Genomic DNA, 15,787 nt, shown 5'->3' on the forward strand with positions numbered 1-15,787 from the left:
ACTACGAAATTGCTTCGTATTCGGGCCCGGATTTGACTTTGATGTAGGCCGAATCTGCGAAAGCCCAAAACAAGAAAGTTGTATCTTTCTCTCTTATCTTTCCAGTAGATCTTGAATCAGCCCAATCGGAGGTCAGATATGAAAGTTAGGCCCAGATTACTGATCCCTGCCGAAACTGTGAAAACTCATCCAATTGGCCTTGTTTTCTCTCTTGCGACTTCTTTCCTTGCCCTGCACCGAAATACAAGAAATATGAGTCTAATTAAGTATTAATTCGGTATAAAAGATAGAATATTAGGGGATAAAATGTGATAGATTTTATTCTCATCATTCGGTTCGGTTTTGGTTTTCATGTGTGAAAACCGAAACCGAACCGACTTAGATATATTATATATATTTGATATATTTCATTTTTACTATATATATATATTAGCTTTATTTCAGAAATATACATATTATATATAAAATTTCAGATATATAAAATATCAATTTTAATCCATCAAATCATTTTTAATTTCTAGGAATCCAGCCTTTGCTTTCTTAGACTTGATTCCTTTATCGTTTACACTGAGAGAATCATTCACAAAACCGACCCAAACTGACCAAAACCGATTCAAACCGAACATGTCAATTTTACTTAGTACTGGGTCGGTTTCAGTTTCATTTCTAGGTAAACCGACCAGGTTGGGTCGGTTGGAAAAATGCCAATAAACCGACCCAAACCGACCCGTGAACAACCCTACTAAAAATGTTGGGAAACCCTAGAATGATACAAGAACTTTAAAATTTCTTTATTTAATGGTGGTGAATAATTACGGTGGAAATATGCATCAGACATTATACAAGTAGAGCCGTTTGGGTTTTATTTTAAAAATTTAATAAATAATAAAGGGCAAAATTAATTATAAAAGGGTAGTTTTGAGATTTTAAAAGATTGTATAAGGCATGTATTTGTATCACTTGGAAGCAAATTGTATCAGCATTATTACGGCAGGGAAGATCTTGTCGATAGAGAAAATTTAGGATACTTTAAAGGGACACTACCCCGGTAGTATAGCCAAGAGAGGTTAGTTTTCTTAACTTAGGGGTCGTTTAGGTATTTTACTTGCCCTTTCAATGATCTACCCTAAACTCTCGTTTTGGTTCGATGAAGGTGAAGATTTGAAGCTTGGAGGACAGGTACGAGAGCTTGAAAGCTTTCTTCATGGTCCAAACGTGAAGGTCTGAAGTTTGAACTCTGGAACTTGATGTTGAAAATCGAAATGGAAGCTGAAGGGAAGCTTGAATCTTGAAGTCGAATATTCCTATGAAGCCTGAAGAACGAAACTGAAAAAAAAAAAAAAAATAGAAAACAAAACTTAAAAAGCTTTAGGCTTGAGCAGGGCCGGCCGGTTTCAAGCTTCCAACGGCATTGCAGCGAGATTTCCTAGAGGGGTTCTTTTGTTGACAAGAGAAACCGTAATCCTCTTTCGAGGTCTCGACGTTACCAGGAGCTCTAATGGAGGGATTGAAGGTTTCTGATGCGAATTTGGTTGTTTACATACACCCATCGAAGGCGGGCAAGGTTTCTCAATCGATCCTTCGGGAGCTCAGTACTTTGCTATTTAAGTATGTCTCTCTCTCTCTCTCTCTCTCTCTCTCTCTGAGCTCACGAAATGAGTTTGGTCAACGACCATGTTGCTGTAGTTATGTTCACCTTACCTGTTTGGTTTTGTCGATTTCTTTAACTTTCTGATTGCTTGGTTTGCTGTGTTGGGACCTTGCTTGGTTCAAAGTCCTCTACTTAATAATATCAAGATGAATAGTGTCTGATATTCTGTCACATTATTTTTATTTAAGATCTGGTTGGATATGAACACTCTGACATTCTCTTGGCAAACATTTTATCCGACACCATGTACTCATGCCATTCACTAAATTTTGAAATGTAAAACTTACAAACTTGTAGGACGATCAGCAAATGAACTAATGAAAATTATACAATATACACTTGTTACTGAATTACCATTTACTTGGTAAGGATATAATTAAATGGTGAGTTTGCTTTGAAAAACTGAAAACACCGTCTTACTTTTGAGGTTTCATATGCTGAAGACAGAATTTGCATAAGAATTGGTTTTGCAGTTTTGAAAGATAAACAACTGAACTGAAAGGGATATTGATGTTGATACCATATTGCCTTGTTGAATTATGGGGGCTTATTTTTATTGAAAAAGAAAATGGAAAATAATCAATTCAATCTCTTATTTTGTTATAAATCACCAAATACAGTGGAGAGAAAAATAGCATGAATATAATTAGGAAATAGAGAGAACGAGGAAGGATTCAATCCAGAAAGGGACATAGAAAAAAATAGGAAAAATAGTAGAAAAACTAAAGGTAATATTTTTTTGTTCCAACAGGAATCTTGAAATTTTGCTGAAATTCTGGCAAAACCATCAAAATCTAGGCTGGTCTTCTAGCAGAATTTGAAACCTTGAATCCACATAGGTTTTTAATCTATAGTTGTTCAATTTGTTAAGAAGTGGCAGCTCCAGATTAGTTATTAGGTTACATTTTCTGGTCTTGTTTCTTATGGCTGGAAAAACTAATATTGGTGCTTTTCTGGGCAAGTTGACTGACTTGAATTCATTGCCTTTTTGCAGGTACAATGAAATCTTTGATGGTGTTGTTCTAGCCTATGATGTAACAATTCAGAATAAAAATGCCAAGGTTCTTCCTGGAATTTACCCATGTTTTGGAGTAAAACTAAAAGCAAAGATGTTACTCTTTTCTCCAAAGCCAGACATGCTTTTAGGTAGTTCCAAGTTGAACTTCTGAGTACTATGAGTGTCATTCAGTTGCTTTTATTTTCAAAACTTAATATTGGTTCATGGTGTCCAATAAGCTGTATATTTTATGCCAATTTAGATTACTTCTGATTTGCTTATATAGCTAATGCAACAGCATGTGCCTACTTTGACAGGAGGCTGGTAACTTATGAACACAGTGATTAACTTAGAAATTCCAATTAATTGAATTTATCTTTTTTTTTTTTTTAATTTAAAGGGGACAAAGCAGTCAAGTACCATAATCAAATTAAAGGTTTCTGATGTGCTCTGTTTTAAGTTCAGTATTTTGTGTGCATATGAACTGGTGCCATGTAATGGGCATATTCTGGTAAACCTTGTTGGACTTGGTGCATTGTCATTAAAAGGACAATTGCTTTAGGAACTAAAGGTGTGTGCATTGATAGAAGATATGACTTTGGAATTTGGATAGACTTGAATGGTGTAATAGAGCTAATTTTTGACTGAATTAGGCAATTAGCTACTTTCTTGTTCATTTTCCTTTTTTTCCCCCCTCGGGGGTGGGGTATGGTGCAAGAAAAAAAGCTGTTTTTTGATTGATAACTGCAATTTTATTAAAAGAAGAACATGAAGGTTCACATATACAGGAGCTCTAAGGAGCTAGGATCACTTAATTCCTTCCCTCTCTCTTTTTAGTTTACAATTGCACCCAAAACATTTATTCTCACTCCACCAGTTGTTTCGCTTGCATCAGCCATACAGTTAGCTTCCCATTGTACCCATTCAAGTTTTACTTCTATGCCCCAAGTTAGCCACTTGGACCTTCTCAAGTGGTAATGTAAGAAGTGAATTTTGTTTCCTAAAGTTTCCTTAAATCGCAATCTTAAAATTATTTATAGCTCATCCTACCATTTTTAATATGGGACTCATCCAACAATATGGATCTTCTTAAATTTGATCCCTTGGCATTGGCATTTAGGCTAAAAATTTTTATTAAATGAGCAGGAAATATGTAGAGGCAAATCAAACCTGGAGAACAAAGGATAGCTACAAGGAAAAGGTAAAGAATGGTAGAGTACGGATAGAGTCCTTTGAGGAAGATGAAGTGAGGCTAGACGTTATTGAAATAGAGGGAGATGAAGCCCCTGGTCTGGATGGATTTACAATGGCTTTTTATAAGAAATGCTGGGGTTTTCTCAAAGAGGACCTGATGGAGGTGTATTCTTAGAGTGTCATATTTATGGTGCCTTGGAGAGGAGTCTAAAATCCACTTTCTTTTCCTTAATCCCAAAGAAAAACGGTGCTATAAACATGAATGATTCTAGACCTAGTAGCCTGGTAGGAATAAAATTATTGCAAAGGTGCTGGGCTTTTTTTTTTTTTTTTGATGAATAACAGAAACTGGTTCATTAACATTATAGAAAGATCTACAAAGAGGATAGAGGGAGAGATAAACTTTCATAGCTCTCCCTCATCCAGGAAACATGATTACAGGATTACAAAACAACCCAAATCAAATGATCCCTTCTCACCCCCTGTTTCGCTAAAGTATCAGCAAAGGAGTTAGCATTCCTTTCAACCCATTGCACATTAATTTCCATTCCCTGAGATAGCCACTTACTCCTTTTCTCATTAATATAGTTCCACCACCCAGCCTCCTTTTCTTTTTGCAACCACTCAATAACTAACTTTGAGTCTCCCTCAATTAGGAGCTTATGAATGTGCAGCTCTTTAGCCCTTGTAGGCCTTCCAATAGAGCCATTATTTCAGCTCTTAGAGAGTCTCCCACACTAATCAGACCCGAGTAAATGGCTATGATTCTTCCTCCCCCATTTCTAAAAACTCCCCCTATGCCAAAAGGACCAGGATTTCCTTCACTACCATTAAAATTCAGCTTAATAAAACAATCATTTGCATGGACTTCCTCAAAGAGATCCAAAGACTTCACGCAATGGATCACCCTAATTGTAATGGTGCCAATTAGAGCAGCTCTACTTCTTTCCATATCAAGAAAAATCCTCTAATTCCTTTCTTCCCAAGCTGTCCAATACACAACTGCCCTTGTGCATCTACATAATGATCTTCCCCTCTTCTTCGGCTAACTAATGAAGGTAGAGGCAAACAAGCTTTGTATGTTTGGTGGGGGGCTTCCATCTGCATCCAAACAAAGAGAGAAACCATTCCCAAATTGAAGAAATATAAGTGCAGGAAATTAATAAGTGGTAACAAGACTCACTTTCAACCTTACAAAGAGAACACCAAATAGGGGACCGATTGGGTCTTTTTCTTTGAAGTAAATCATGAGTGTTAATTCTCGACAGAAAGGCTTCCCAACAGAACACTCTAACTCGAGGAGGGATAGGATTGCTCCAAACCTCCTTAATAGGAAAAGACATTCCTAAGCTATCCACTGGCTGAAATAAGGATGAGAAAAAGGAGGCACAGGAGAAGGATCCGAAGAAAGAAAGAGTCCATATTTGACAATCCCTTTTGGTGGGATCCAAGAAAACCCCTTCTAACTTTTGGACAATCGACAAGAAGACACTTAGTTCACTTATCAGAAAAAAAAACAAGATGTCACTTCATTCCTACTCACGTAGCCCTCTCCTAAATCCCAAGTTCCAATTGAACCCAGACATTAGAGGGAACAAGGAAAGAAGAAATAGGCTCATCCCTATAACTAGAAATGGCAAAAAGAGAGGGGAATTGCTCCTTAAAAGGAGAATTATCCAACCAAACATGTTCCCAAAATTTGACAAGATTTCTAGAGTAAGGGTTATACCTGACAAATGACAAGGATGGTAAAATTACATGGATGGCTTTCTAGGGAGAAGCACTAGTAGCCCTAGCCAAAATCCGAGAGTCCTAGTCATCCGCCACAAGCCCATGAATACTGATGATTACTTTTGTCCATAGCTTGTCTCTATCCACTGGAAATCTCCACAACCATTTCCCTAACAAAGCAATAATCCTTTTTTTGGTACAAAGGTCCTGGCTTCTAGAATGAAAAGAGTCATGGGGTCCATTATTTCAAAATATAGAAGTGCTTTGTGTGCATTTTCCTAGCATATCCAAGTGTTTCCATATATTTAGTCTATATCAATGTGTTTCCAAAGTGTATCCATATCTGAACTATCCAATACAATACCCAGTACTATGATCCTTACATGCACATGAAGAGAAAGACACATATTAAGCCTCCTTTTCTATAGCATGTCTCAAGTATTAATCCTTCCAAGGAAAACTTCCCAACACAACTTGAACTTTAAGAGGGAGAGGTTCACACCAAATTTCTTTCATCGGGAATTACATTCCCAAGGAAACAAAGTGGATAAGTAGTTTTAAAAAATAAGTACAAGAAAAGAAGCCATTAGAGGAGGAAAATCAGTTTCTATTATCGTTCAAGTTTTAATCCATGCAGACCACATCCAACTTGCCAATAAGAGAATGAGGGATTAACATTCTTTATTCTTCAAGCCCCTCTTGAAACCAAAGTCCTAGTTCATTCTGAGGCACAGACTAGTTCAAATTTTGAGATAGGTTCAATTTTGTAGTTTGAATGGGAGTAGGCAAAGGGAATTGCAATTTGAGGGGCATGTTACCAATTCATAGGTCCTAGAACAAAATTTTATTCCTACTACCCACATGGCTACATCAAAACGAGTGAAGTTGAAAAAAGTTAGGAGTGCCTTTTGAGATAGGTTCAATTTTGTAGTTTGAATGGGAGTAGGCAAAGGGAATTGCAATTTGAGGGGCATGTTACCAATTCATAGGTCCTAGAACAAAATTTTATTCCTACTACCCACATGGCTACATCAAAACGAGTGAAGTTGAAAAAAGTTAGGAGTGCCTTTTGTATTGCCTCCCAAGGAGAAGAAAAAGAAAAAATGATCCACCTTTGCATGGCAACTATTTTTCATTACACCATGAATGCTTTCAATGACCTTGTGCCATAGCCTATCACTTTCTAGGGGAAATCTCCACAACCACTTACCTAGCAAAGATGCGTTCTCTACATTATGTTCCTACTACCTAGCCCATCCTATTACTTGGATCTACACTTGTTCCCACTTCAGTAAATGGTCTTTCCTTTCATCCCTTAGTTCTCATAAATGGTCTCTAATGTATTTTTCTAATTATCATAGGGGTGTAATTGGATCGAGTTCTAATTGGATAGTTCGAGCTTGAGTTCAATGCAGTGATTTAAAAGGCGTGCCTCAGGCATGCCTAGGCGCACAGGTGAGGCGCATTTTGGGATATGTGCCTCGCCTAGGTCCTAGGTGCACCTCTTTCAAAAGGCGCGTGCCTGGTGCGCCTAGGCGTGTGCTTGATGCGCCTTGCACCTCAGCCCAGGCGTGCACCTTTTTAAAATTTTGCGCTTTTTGCTTTTTTTTTTTAGTTTAACGCCTTGCTTTTTTTGCACCCGAGAACCTCCTACTTGCTTATGTTGTTCATTCATTAATTGCAATAAAATATCTTCTTAAAAGGCAATGAAAGTTGTAAAATCATTATTTTTTTTATGTGAGAAATAAGAATTTCAGACCCTAATATAGACTTGTTTGGGCTTGCCTCGAGTGGCGTGCTACAAAGGCGACTCATAGAATAAAAAATACAATATGTTTTACATCACACTAACCACTTGAAGCAATGCAATTAAGGAAAAAAAGAGATTGAAATGCTTTATATGTTTGCTTTTATTTTTAAATTTTCATTTGAATACACTTTAAATGTTATGTTTATGTATTTTAATTTTAGATAACAGGTTTTATAAATCATTTATTTTAAAATTTAAGTTTATATTTTTATTAACATTATGTTTAATATTTTTTAATATTTTTGCATTTTTTAATATTTTTAATTTTTTGGAATTTTCTGACTTTTTTTTTTTGTAATTTTGTGCCTTTCTTAAAAAGGCACGCACCTCGCCTTGCCCTTGTGCCTCAGGCGCAAATTGGCCCTCGCGCTTCTAAAACATTGGTTCAATGAGGTTCTAATCAAGTTCAAATCGAGCTCAAATCTTAGGGTAAGCTTGATTAATTGTTCAAACTCGAGCTTGACTAATAAAAGTTTGGATCGGAAGCTTGTGAGCTTGGCTCGATTAATATATATATATATATATAATATAGAACATAAAGATATATTTTACAATATATTATTAATTTTTGTATGTAAAGCATATTTTTATATTTTATATATAATAAGAATATACTAAGCATCCTATATATATTTATAAAATATAAAAATATATTCATTTTCAAGCTTTTGAGCCAAACTTGAGCTCATTAAATGTTTAATGGAATCAAGCTTGAACCAAACGATAGACATCGAATTGAACTTGAACTTGAGCTTAAACCTAGTACCCTTTTAGTCAAGTCCAGCCAAGACATGCCAATGTTCGGCTTGGCTTGGCTTGGTTACTTCCCAAACTACCTAGCCACTTTAGTCAGAATGCAAAATGTGGACAAGTAGTAAATGGGCAAGTTGGCCAATGTAGATTTAATTAGGGCTATTTTCTCTCCCATTGAAATATAACACCGTTTTGAAAGTGCCAACTTTTTGGAAAATCTCTCCAATATAGATTTCCAAAAGCCTTCCGCTCTCGGGTTTCCTCCCAATGAAAGTCCATGGTATTCTAGTGGCCAATATTTTACCTCACAACTTAGGATTTCTGCCCATGATTGAATCTCATCTTTTCCCAAGTTGATCCTTGAAACACAGATCTTTCTCCAATTCACCTTTAGGTTAGAAACCCTTTGAGAGGTATTGACTAAGGTTCCTCACCACACCTTCATCACTCCCATCATTGAAAATGGTTATATTGTTTGTACATTGTGTAGATGGGCTATAGCTGCATTTTTCCTACCCACCTCCAACCCCTAATCAAGTTATCCAAATCAAGGTTTAAAATGTTGGTGTCAGTGGAAATGTTGGTCCTCCAAATATAAGAGACATGTCGGAAGTATCATATGGATTTTTTTTTTTTGATTAGTAGAAAGAGGTTTTATTAATAAGACTTAAAGATTACAAAAAGGTGGGTGTAAATTTCACCCCAACAGTACAAGAATTTATAAATTTGCCCAAAATAAATGTTGTCTTAACTTAAAGCTCCTTACTTTGCTAGAGTGTCTGTCATTCCACTTGTTGTTGTTCTCACCCATTTGAAAGAAAAACTTGATTCCCTTATTAAGCTCCCAATCTCCCTAAATTTGTATCGGAAAACCGAAAGGATTTGGGTACTGCATCTTGTCTAGGAAATGACTACCTGAGAATCCCCTTCCACTTCTAAATTGTGGAACCCAAGTTGTTAAGCAAGTTTTAATCCCTGCAATAAGGACACACTCTTCCTTTGAATCCCTGAAGACTTCCCCTACTCCTGCCAATCCCACATTGAGAGTGAAGCTTCCATCAAAGTTGAGATTTATGAAGTTAGAAGCTGGGGGTTTCCATTATCATAATTTGCCTTTCCTTTACTTGAGCCAGGAGTGCCACCTCTTTTCAATTTCTCAAGATATCATTTAGGGAGAAATTTTGGAAAGCTACCATAGTTTTCACCCAGTGTACTGTCTTGATCTTAATTATCTCAATAATCCCCCCCTGGTTTTGCTTTGGTCATTGAAAATTCTTCCATTTCTTTCTTCCCAAATGGTCCAGAGAACAACTGCCCTCACTGCTTTCCACAATAGTCCTCTTTTCTTTGGTTGCCTTGGGAAACTAGGCTCAAAAAGACCCACCACATCCTGAGGGGGAGACCACCTGCACCCAGAAAGGGAGCAAAGATGCTTCCAAATACAAAGCACAAAGGAACAGGATATAAAAAAATGGGAAATAGTTTCACCATCCTTGCAATGGAAACACACATGAGCGGAAAGGCTTTTATCTGGCCTTCTTTTCTACAACAAAGAAGACCTCTCAACAAAGAGTCTGAACTTTAGGTGGAATAGGCTTGCCCCAAATTTCTTTCACTGGGAAGTGAACCCCTTGGTATTTGGATGTATTAAGAAGTTGAAGAAAGAAGCACAAGTAAAAGAACCAACCGTGGAAATTGACCACACCCTATCGTATTGGAAATATCGCAGAAGTTATATACATGGTGGAAACATTGTAAAATACACAAAATATAGAATGATATTCTATGAAATGATAAAAGAAGCATAGGCATACCTTTTTAAATTATTATCTTGTTCCAAATTATTAAACAAAGTTAAGAAGCTAAGGTTATAGACAAAAGAATATGTTCTGAAGTTGCCCTACGAACCTTACGTTTCAAAGCTTCATGGTAGAATGAGTTAAAGCAAATTTTAAACCCATAGAAAATGTAAATGGTTGTAATGGATCAACCAAATAATCTATTACACAAACAAAAACTAATATTTAACTTCATGCTTGAAATGAATATTGAGCTAGTTCAAAGTGGTAACCATGTACGTTAAGGCGGGCAGTAACATTGTTACTCCACATATCTACAATATTATCACCAACTTATGTTATAATACTGTCTCTTGTACTCCACATAGTGCTAGCAGTGTTTTCTTTTTTGAAATAAATAAATAAGAAAATTTTATTAGAAAAGAGAAAAAATAGAGGCAAATGCACACAAATGATAAGTAATCACCCAGAAAACCCAAAAACACAAGACCCAAATCCTACAAACTTTCAAAAACAATCCAATTCTCCAATCCAAACAAACAGAAGGCAAAGCCCACTGACAGAGAAACCAAGACATCAAACCCCCAGAAATTTCCAAACCAGCAACAAAATGGAAATATGTCGATTGCAGTAAAATTTCATGTCGCTACCTTTGGAAGTGGAAATGGAAACCTGTTGTGGAAACTATCTCTTGTACTCCACATAGTGCTGGTAGTGTTCACTGGGGAATATGTTGATTTTGATAAAATTTTGTGGCACTACCGGTGCAAATGGAAATATGTCCTGGAAATATTATGGAAATTAGGGACATTTTAAACCATGGTCTGAATCAGCCTTGGTGGTCCATCTACTTAGTACCTCAACAATTAGTGTGAAAAGGAAAGGGGAAATAGGGTCTCCCTGTTTCGAACCTCTGTTTGAAGTCAGCATCGTGAAGGTGAAAGAGAAACTGTTGGGAAGGAGTTAGAGGTGAACACTAAAAAGAAAAGTTAGGAGGCTCAAATCTACAAGTGTACGAAGGAAATGGCGATACAGGATCAAGCCTTTAGAAGAAGATGGAGAAGAATGTAAGTCTGACGCTGAAGGAGAAATTCAAGAGGACAAGGTGATTTTGGATGAAACATAAAATAAAGAGCTGAGTGTATTTGAAATTAGTGATTAATAAGGAGGTGAAAGCGAGCAAAAATTTCAGATTATTTTTTCTAGGAGTAGAAGAGGTTGGAAGGAAGGCATTTGAGGAACTGGAGGAAAAGTATCTTGAGAGAGAGAGAGAGAGAGAGAGAGAGAGGGTTTGAAGTTGGCAAGGAAAGATATTTTTCATAGGGTTGATGATGAAGTGGTTTACCAAGGGAAGCTGAAATGGAGAATGGTGAGTTGGCTGCATCTCAGACTTTTGAAAAGAATGCGGCTCTGGAATTAGAAAGGATAAATGAGAGCTGTAAAGTCCAAAAAAAAGAATCAGAATGTCAAGGGCAGGAGACGCAACAGGATCCAGAAGAAGTACCTCTCCAAAAGGTTCTGGTTTCAAAAGTAATTGCAAGGTTAAAAGGGGGTTTGTTCCTGTTTGGTGCTATTAGGAAGGTGAAGAAAAAAAAGGAATCTCAGAAGGAAAATAGAAAGGCAAATGCTCAGTTTCTTGGAAGGGCTGAATGACTGGAGTTTTGAGGAGTGGTTCAAGGCTAAACGCTATTTGGTGTTCGGGCTGGAGGGGGTGTGGGTTTTCTTGTTTTCAAGTGGTTGGTACTGGGATGGTGGTGTCTTTCAGGTTAAAGTTGGAGGTGTAAGTGGGTGGTGTTGGTTTGTTGTTCTCTCTCATGTGACTACTGGTTATCCTTGTTGTAATCTTCTTTTTCTCTTGGATAATATTTTTCTTTTACCTTCAAAAAAAATCAAGCTCTTTTGTATTTACTCATACATTATTTATATTCACATGGATAGATGGAAGTTAATTTGAAATTTTAATTTTGTTGATACATTTCTGTGTGCATCTTTAACTTAAAGTTTTATGCAGATTTTAACATGCCCGTTTTCTTGTTCTTTCTTTTAACCTGGATTATTATCTTTTGTGTGGATACTTCAGAAGGCAAGGTTGTTAAGCTTGGAAAAGAATCTCTTCATGTCATTGTTCTTGGTTTCTCATCTGCTTCCATTGCAGAGGAGGATATTCGTGAAGAGTTTCGATATAGAATAGTAAGGACTTCTTGGTTCAGTGGATCATTTTTTCTCCCTGCTCTATTATAGATGCTCTCTTTACTATTTTTGTTCTGGCAAGAGACAAACTTATTACTGGGTTGCTTTCTATGATTTTTATTGTTTTAGAAGCATGGAGAGGAAGTATTTGCTAGTACATCTCACAAGCGGCATGTGATCAAGGTTGGAAGCATGATACAGTTCTTAGTAAAGAGGTAATATATTCTTTTCATACGTTATGTTATTTATTCTATTAAAGAACTATATAAATGCACCCACATAAACTGGACTGGGCTCCTTTTTGTGCCATCGATGTCAATTCTCCAAGATGTGACACTGACATAGTTGATGCAAAATAGCAAAAATAATAGAAGAGAAGAAAGACATTGTGTTACAGTAACTTAAATATCATGCATTTGTTGTTCAGTGGTTTTTCATTCTTATGCATGGTTTTCTATTATCAATAATGTCTCCCCTTTGTTTTCTCATTTTTGAAACACTATACAAGTTCTTTCTAGTTTTTTTTTTTTAGCTGAATGCTCTCCAGCCAAGTTTCATACAAGCAAGTTGAGGGCCTTATGGTTTGTTTCCAGTTTGATTAAGCTTATTCCAGCCACCACTATTGGTTGTTATTTGGAGGGGTCTGTCATCGCCAAGTGAATTATTCTATTTTAAACTAGGTGCAACTAAAATTCCTCATGGAATGTGATTTTACCATTTGTAACAGGTGGTATTGGGAACCAGGCCAATCAGAATAGTAGTATTTAGAGATGGTCATGGTAACATAACTGTACTATTCTCAGGGCCAATTGGAGTTGGAGACTCCACAAGTGTTGAACTACTTGCAGTATTGCAAAGTTAAGAATGACAAGGCTCTGAAATATTAATCAGTTCTAGTGTGATTGTAAACTGGATGAAGAACAAAAAGGAAGTCTCTTGGCTATACAGGTATATTATGAGAGAGGTAGTTCAGCCAGCTGCAGAGATAAGCAGATCTTTTAAATGGGTGAGGAGATCTGCCAATGGGACAGATGCACTAGCTAGGCAAAGGGTGCATAGAAATCAACTGTATTGGGATCTAGTATCACATGGGTCTTGATTGTCATCAGTGGGTCAATCACTCAGGGAAAAGAAAAAGGGGGATCTGTCACTTGTCTTGAGGTCAATGGGGTGCTTGGCACTTAGATACCTTTGTAATTAGACATGATTTTTTCTCTATACTAATAAACCTATCCGTTTCCAATCAAAATAAATAAACAACAGGTAGCATAAGGTCAAACTTCCAAGGTTAAGACTTGAGATTTTTCTGAAGATGCTCCAACAGCCCCTTTATGATTCTGCCTGTTTTGATCATTGCTTTTAGGTAGTATGATTCGTTTTTAGAGGCTTCCATATTGTTAAAAAATTGGGGAAATTAGTCTAGATGTCTTTTATACTAATGATGCCTATATTTTGGTTTTTGAAGGAAGAAGTTATTAACATCTTGGTTAGTGGATATTGAACATCATAGTTGTCAAGATGTTGCTTATGCAACTAGGCACCTAACAAGCCTGATTTCCTTAACTTGCATCCTTCCTGTTTCCCTTGTGCAATAAAAGTATCTTTTTTCAAAAGGAATCACAAGGCAGGTAACTTATTATAATATTATTACTATTGCTGCATCTTTTTGGCATGTGTGTTGATACATTATATTATATCACTTATACCGTGTTTGAAAGTATTACTGTTGAAAAAAGTAATGAGATGGTGATTATAGCTGGGTATATCATACAGACTATATGGCTGATGCTTTATCTAGACAGGGCACAAAAGGAACTCAATTATTTTGGAGACAGTTGAGGGACTTTAAGTTGTAAATTGTAAAGTATTAATGAGGCTTGGGTGGCAGTTGTCAGCCTAAACTATGAGGTACTTCCGAACAGTGTATTCATTAATAAAGTTTTCAAGTTACCCATAAAAAAAGTTATCTATATTCCTTGATCATGCTACATGTTCATCACATCACTAGTCTTACAAATGCATGCTTCTTTGTTGGCTGGTAAACACGTGGAGATGGACATTCCCTTAAGGTGCATTAGTTCCATCAAGGATACAATAGATGGAATCTGAAAACATTGGAAGTTAAACTTGTTTTCTGCTTCCTATTTGTTGCAGTAATAACTTCTTTTTCTTATCAATATTTCCTATTTAAGTCACTGAGCATAGGAATCTTATATTTTGTCTTTTACTCTTTAGTCATGATTCCAAATTGTTTGTGTCATTGTATGATAAGTATTTCATTGTCACTATATAAACAAGGCATACATTTAGAAGTAAAAGAGGTGAATAATTGAAGAAACAAAAATGTGACTTTTAGTTGGTATGTTGATATTTACCAGTATTGGTAAATAAAGTTCCTTGTATTCAGTGTCATTATGTCTTTTAATGTGTGTACTTGGAGCAGTCAAATATGGAACTGAAACTGGCAGCAATGAGTCGCAGAACAAGTGTATCCATGTTATTTTCAAAATATTGAACAGTAGGAACCAAACATCCAAACCTACACAAATGAGTTTAATAATTGTCTTTTTTATGTTGCTAACTGTACTTAGTCTTTTTTATGTAATTGTCTTTGATGACAAAGTTATTTTAAAAAATATTTTATGTTAAAGTTCCATCGTCATTTATACAGTTTTTTATCACACTGTAGCCGCATTAATTTTGGTGCCTTTCATCCATGCTTTGACATTTCTTTTTTAGTAATAATTTGGCATAATTCTTATTTTTCCATCATGGTAGCTTTGATGAAGAAATACTCCACATTTCTGGATCCCTGATTCCAGTTAACACCGGAAGCACCAAATGGTTACATAAAAATATGGAAGAAGGTTCAATGGTAGACAGGTTGGAAACTCGGTACTCCTATTTCCATTAAGTTTCAGTCTGTTTTTTAATTTTTTATTTCATTTTTTTTTACTTGGGGTGTAGTGTTTCAGGATCTTTAAGTATGTGATTATACTTGTTTGAATGAAAGCTTGGTCTGTTGAACTGAAAACCCATCCATAAAAAAAAAAAAAGAGTTTTATGACAAATGTAGCACAAAGTTCACCAGTTTCTACTGTTATACTAACAAAAGTAATATATATTGGAGTATCAGGAAAAAGAAAAGAAAGGATGACAGAAGTGAAATGCATGAGCATTCTACTGAGCTACTTGATGATGTGGGATTTTCTTTGAAAAATGAAGGTCGGCCAAAGAAGTCAAAGAGGCAGAGACATGCTGAACAGTCTTAAATCAATCAGATAGAGGACCCAGATGTTAAGGAGCCGTCCTGTAACCTATATTTTCCTTTTTGACCGTACTGTTTGTTCACCACTAAATTTCTTTGTAGATTGTTTGGAGTTAATTATTTATTGTTGGTGTCTCATATAATAAATTGTGAGGAAATGCGAATTGTTGCATTGGAAATTTTACCTGACATACAACAGGCAGTGAACAAGCTTTCATATTCATCTCAGTTCCCTGATTCCGAAGATACAGTGGCTGAAACGAAGTGAGGAGATACAGACCAAGTGACAATAGAATTACACGGAAGAGCAGTTATAGCAATTTTGTGAACAGCGGCAACAGCCATATGAGCTTGACGCTTAACATGAGAGATTGAGAATGAATTAAGGCGAGAG

The 15,787-nt window shown here is 36.2% G+C and overlaps 1 protein-coding gene across 2 annotated transcripts; it reads left to right on the forward strand.

Annotated features, from left to right (window-relative positions):
- Window positions 1-1,107: 1,107 nt before the first annotated feature.
- On the forward strand, window positions 1,108-15,540 carry LOC104589764 (DNA-directed RNA polymerase). 2 transcript variants are annotated; one of them, XM_010248193.3, is made up of 6 exons: window positions 1,115-1,608; window positions 2,646-2,797; window positions 12,016-12,125; window positions 12,255-12,340; window positions 14,904-15,008; window positions 15,262-15,540. In XM_010248193.3, exons 1-6 carry the CDS (start codon window positions 1,499-1,501, stop codon window positions 15,395-15,397), a joined length of 699 nt encoding a protein of 232 aa, XP_010246495.1. In that variant the 5' UTR covers window positions 1,115-1,498; the 3' UTR covers window positions 15,398-15,540. The 2 variants fall into 2 exon arrangements, with proteins under 2 accessions (XP_010246497.1, XP_010246495.1); XM_010248195.3 differs by lacking the exon at window positions 14,904-15,008 and having other exon boundaries at window positions 1,108-1,608.
- The last annotated feature ends 247 nt before the right edge of the window (window positions 15,541-15,787 follow it).

This window comes from Nelumbo nucifera, chromosome 1 (assembly GCF_055504915.1).
Source record: "Nelumbo nucifera cultivar China Antique chromosome 1, China Antique-T2T, whole genome shotgun sequence".
In the NCBI taxonomy this organism is placed as follows: Eukaryota; Viridiplantae; Streptophyta; class Magnoliopsida; order Proteales; family Nelumbonaceae; genus Nelumbo; species Nelumbo nucifera.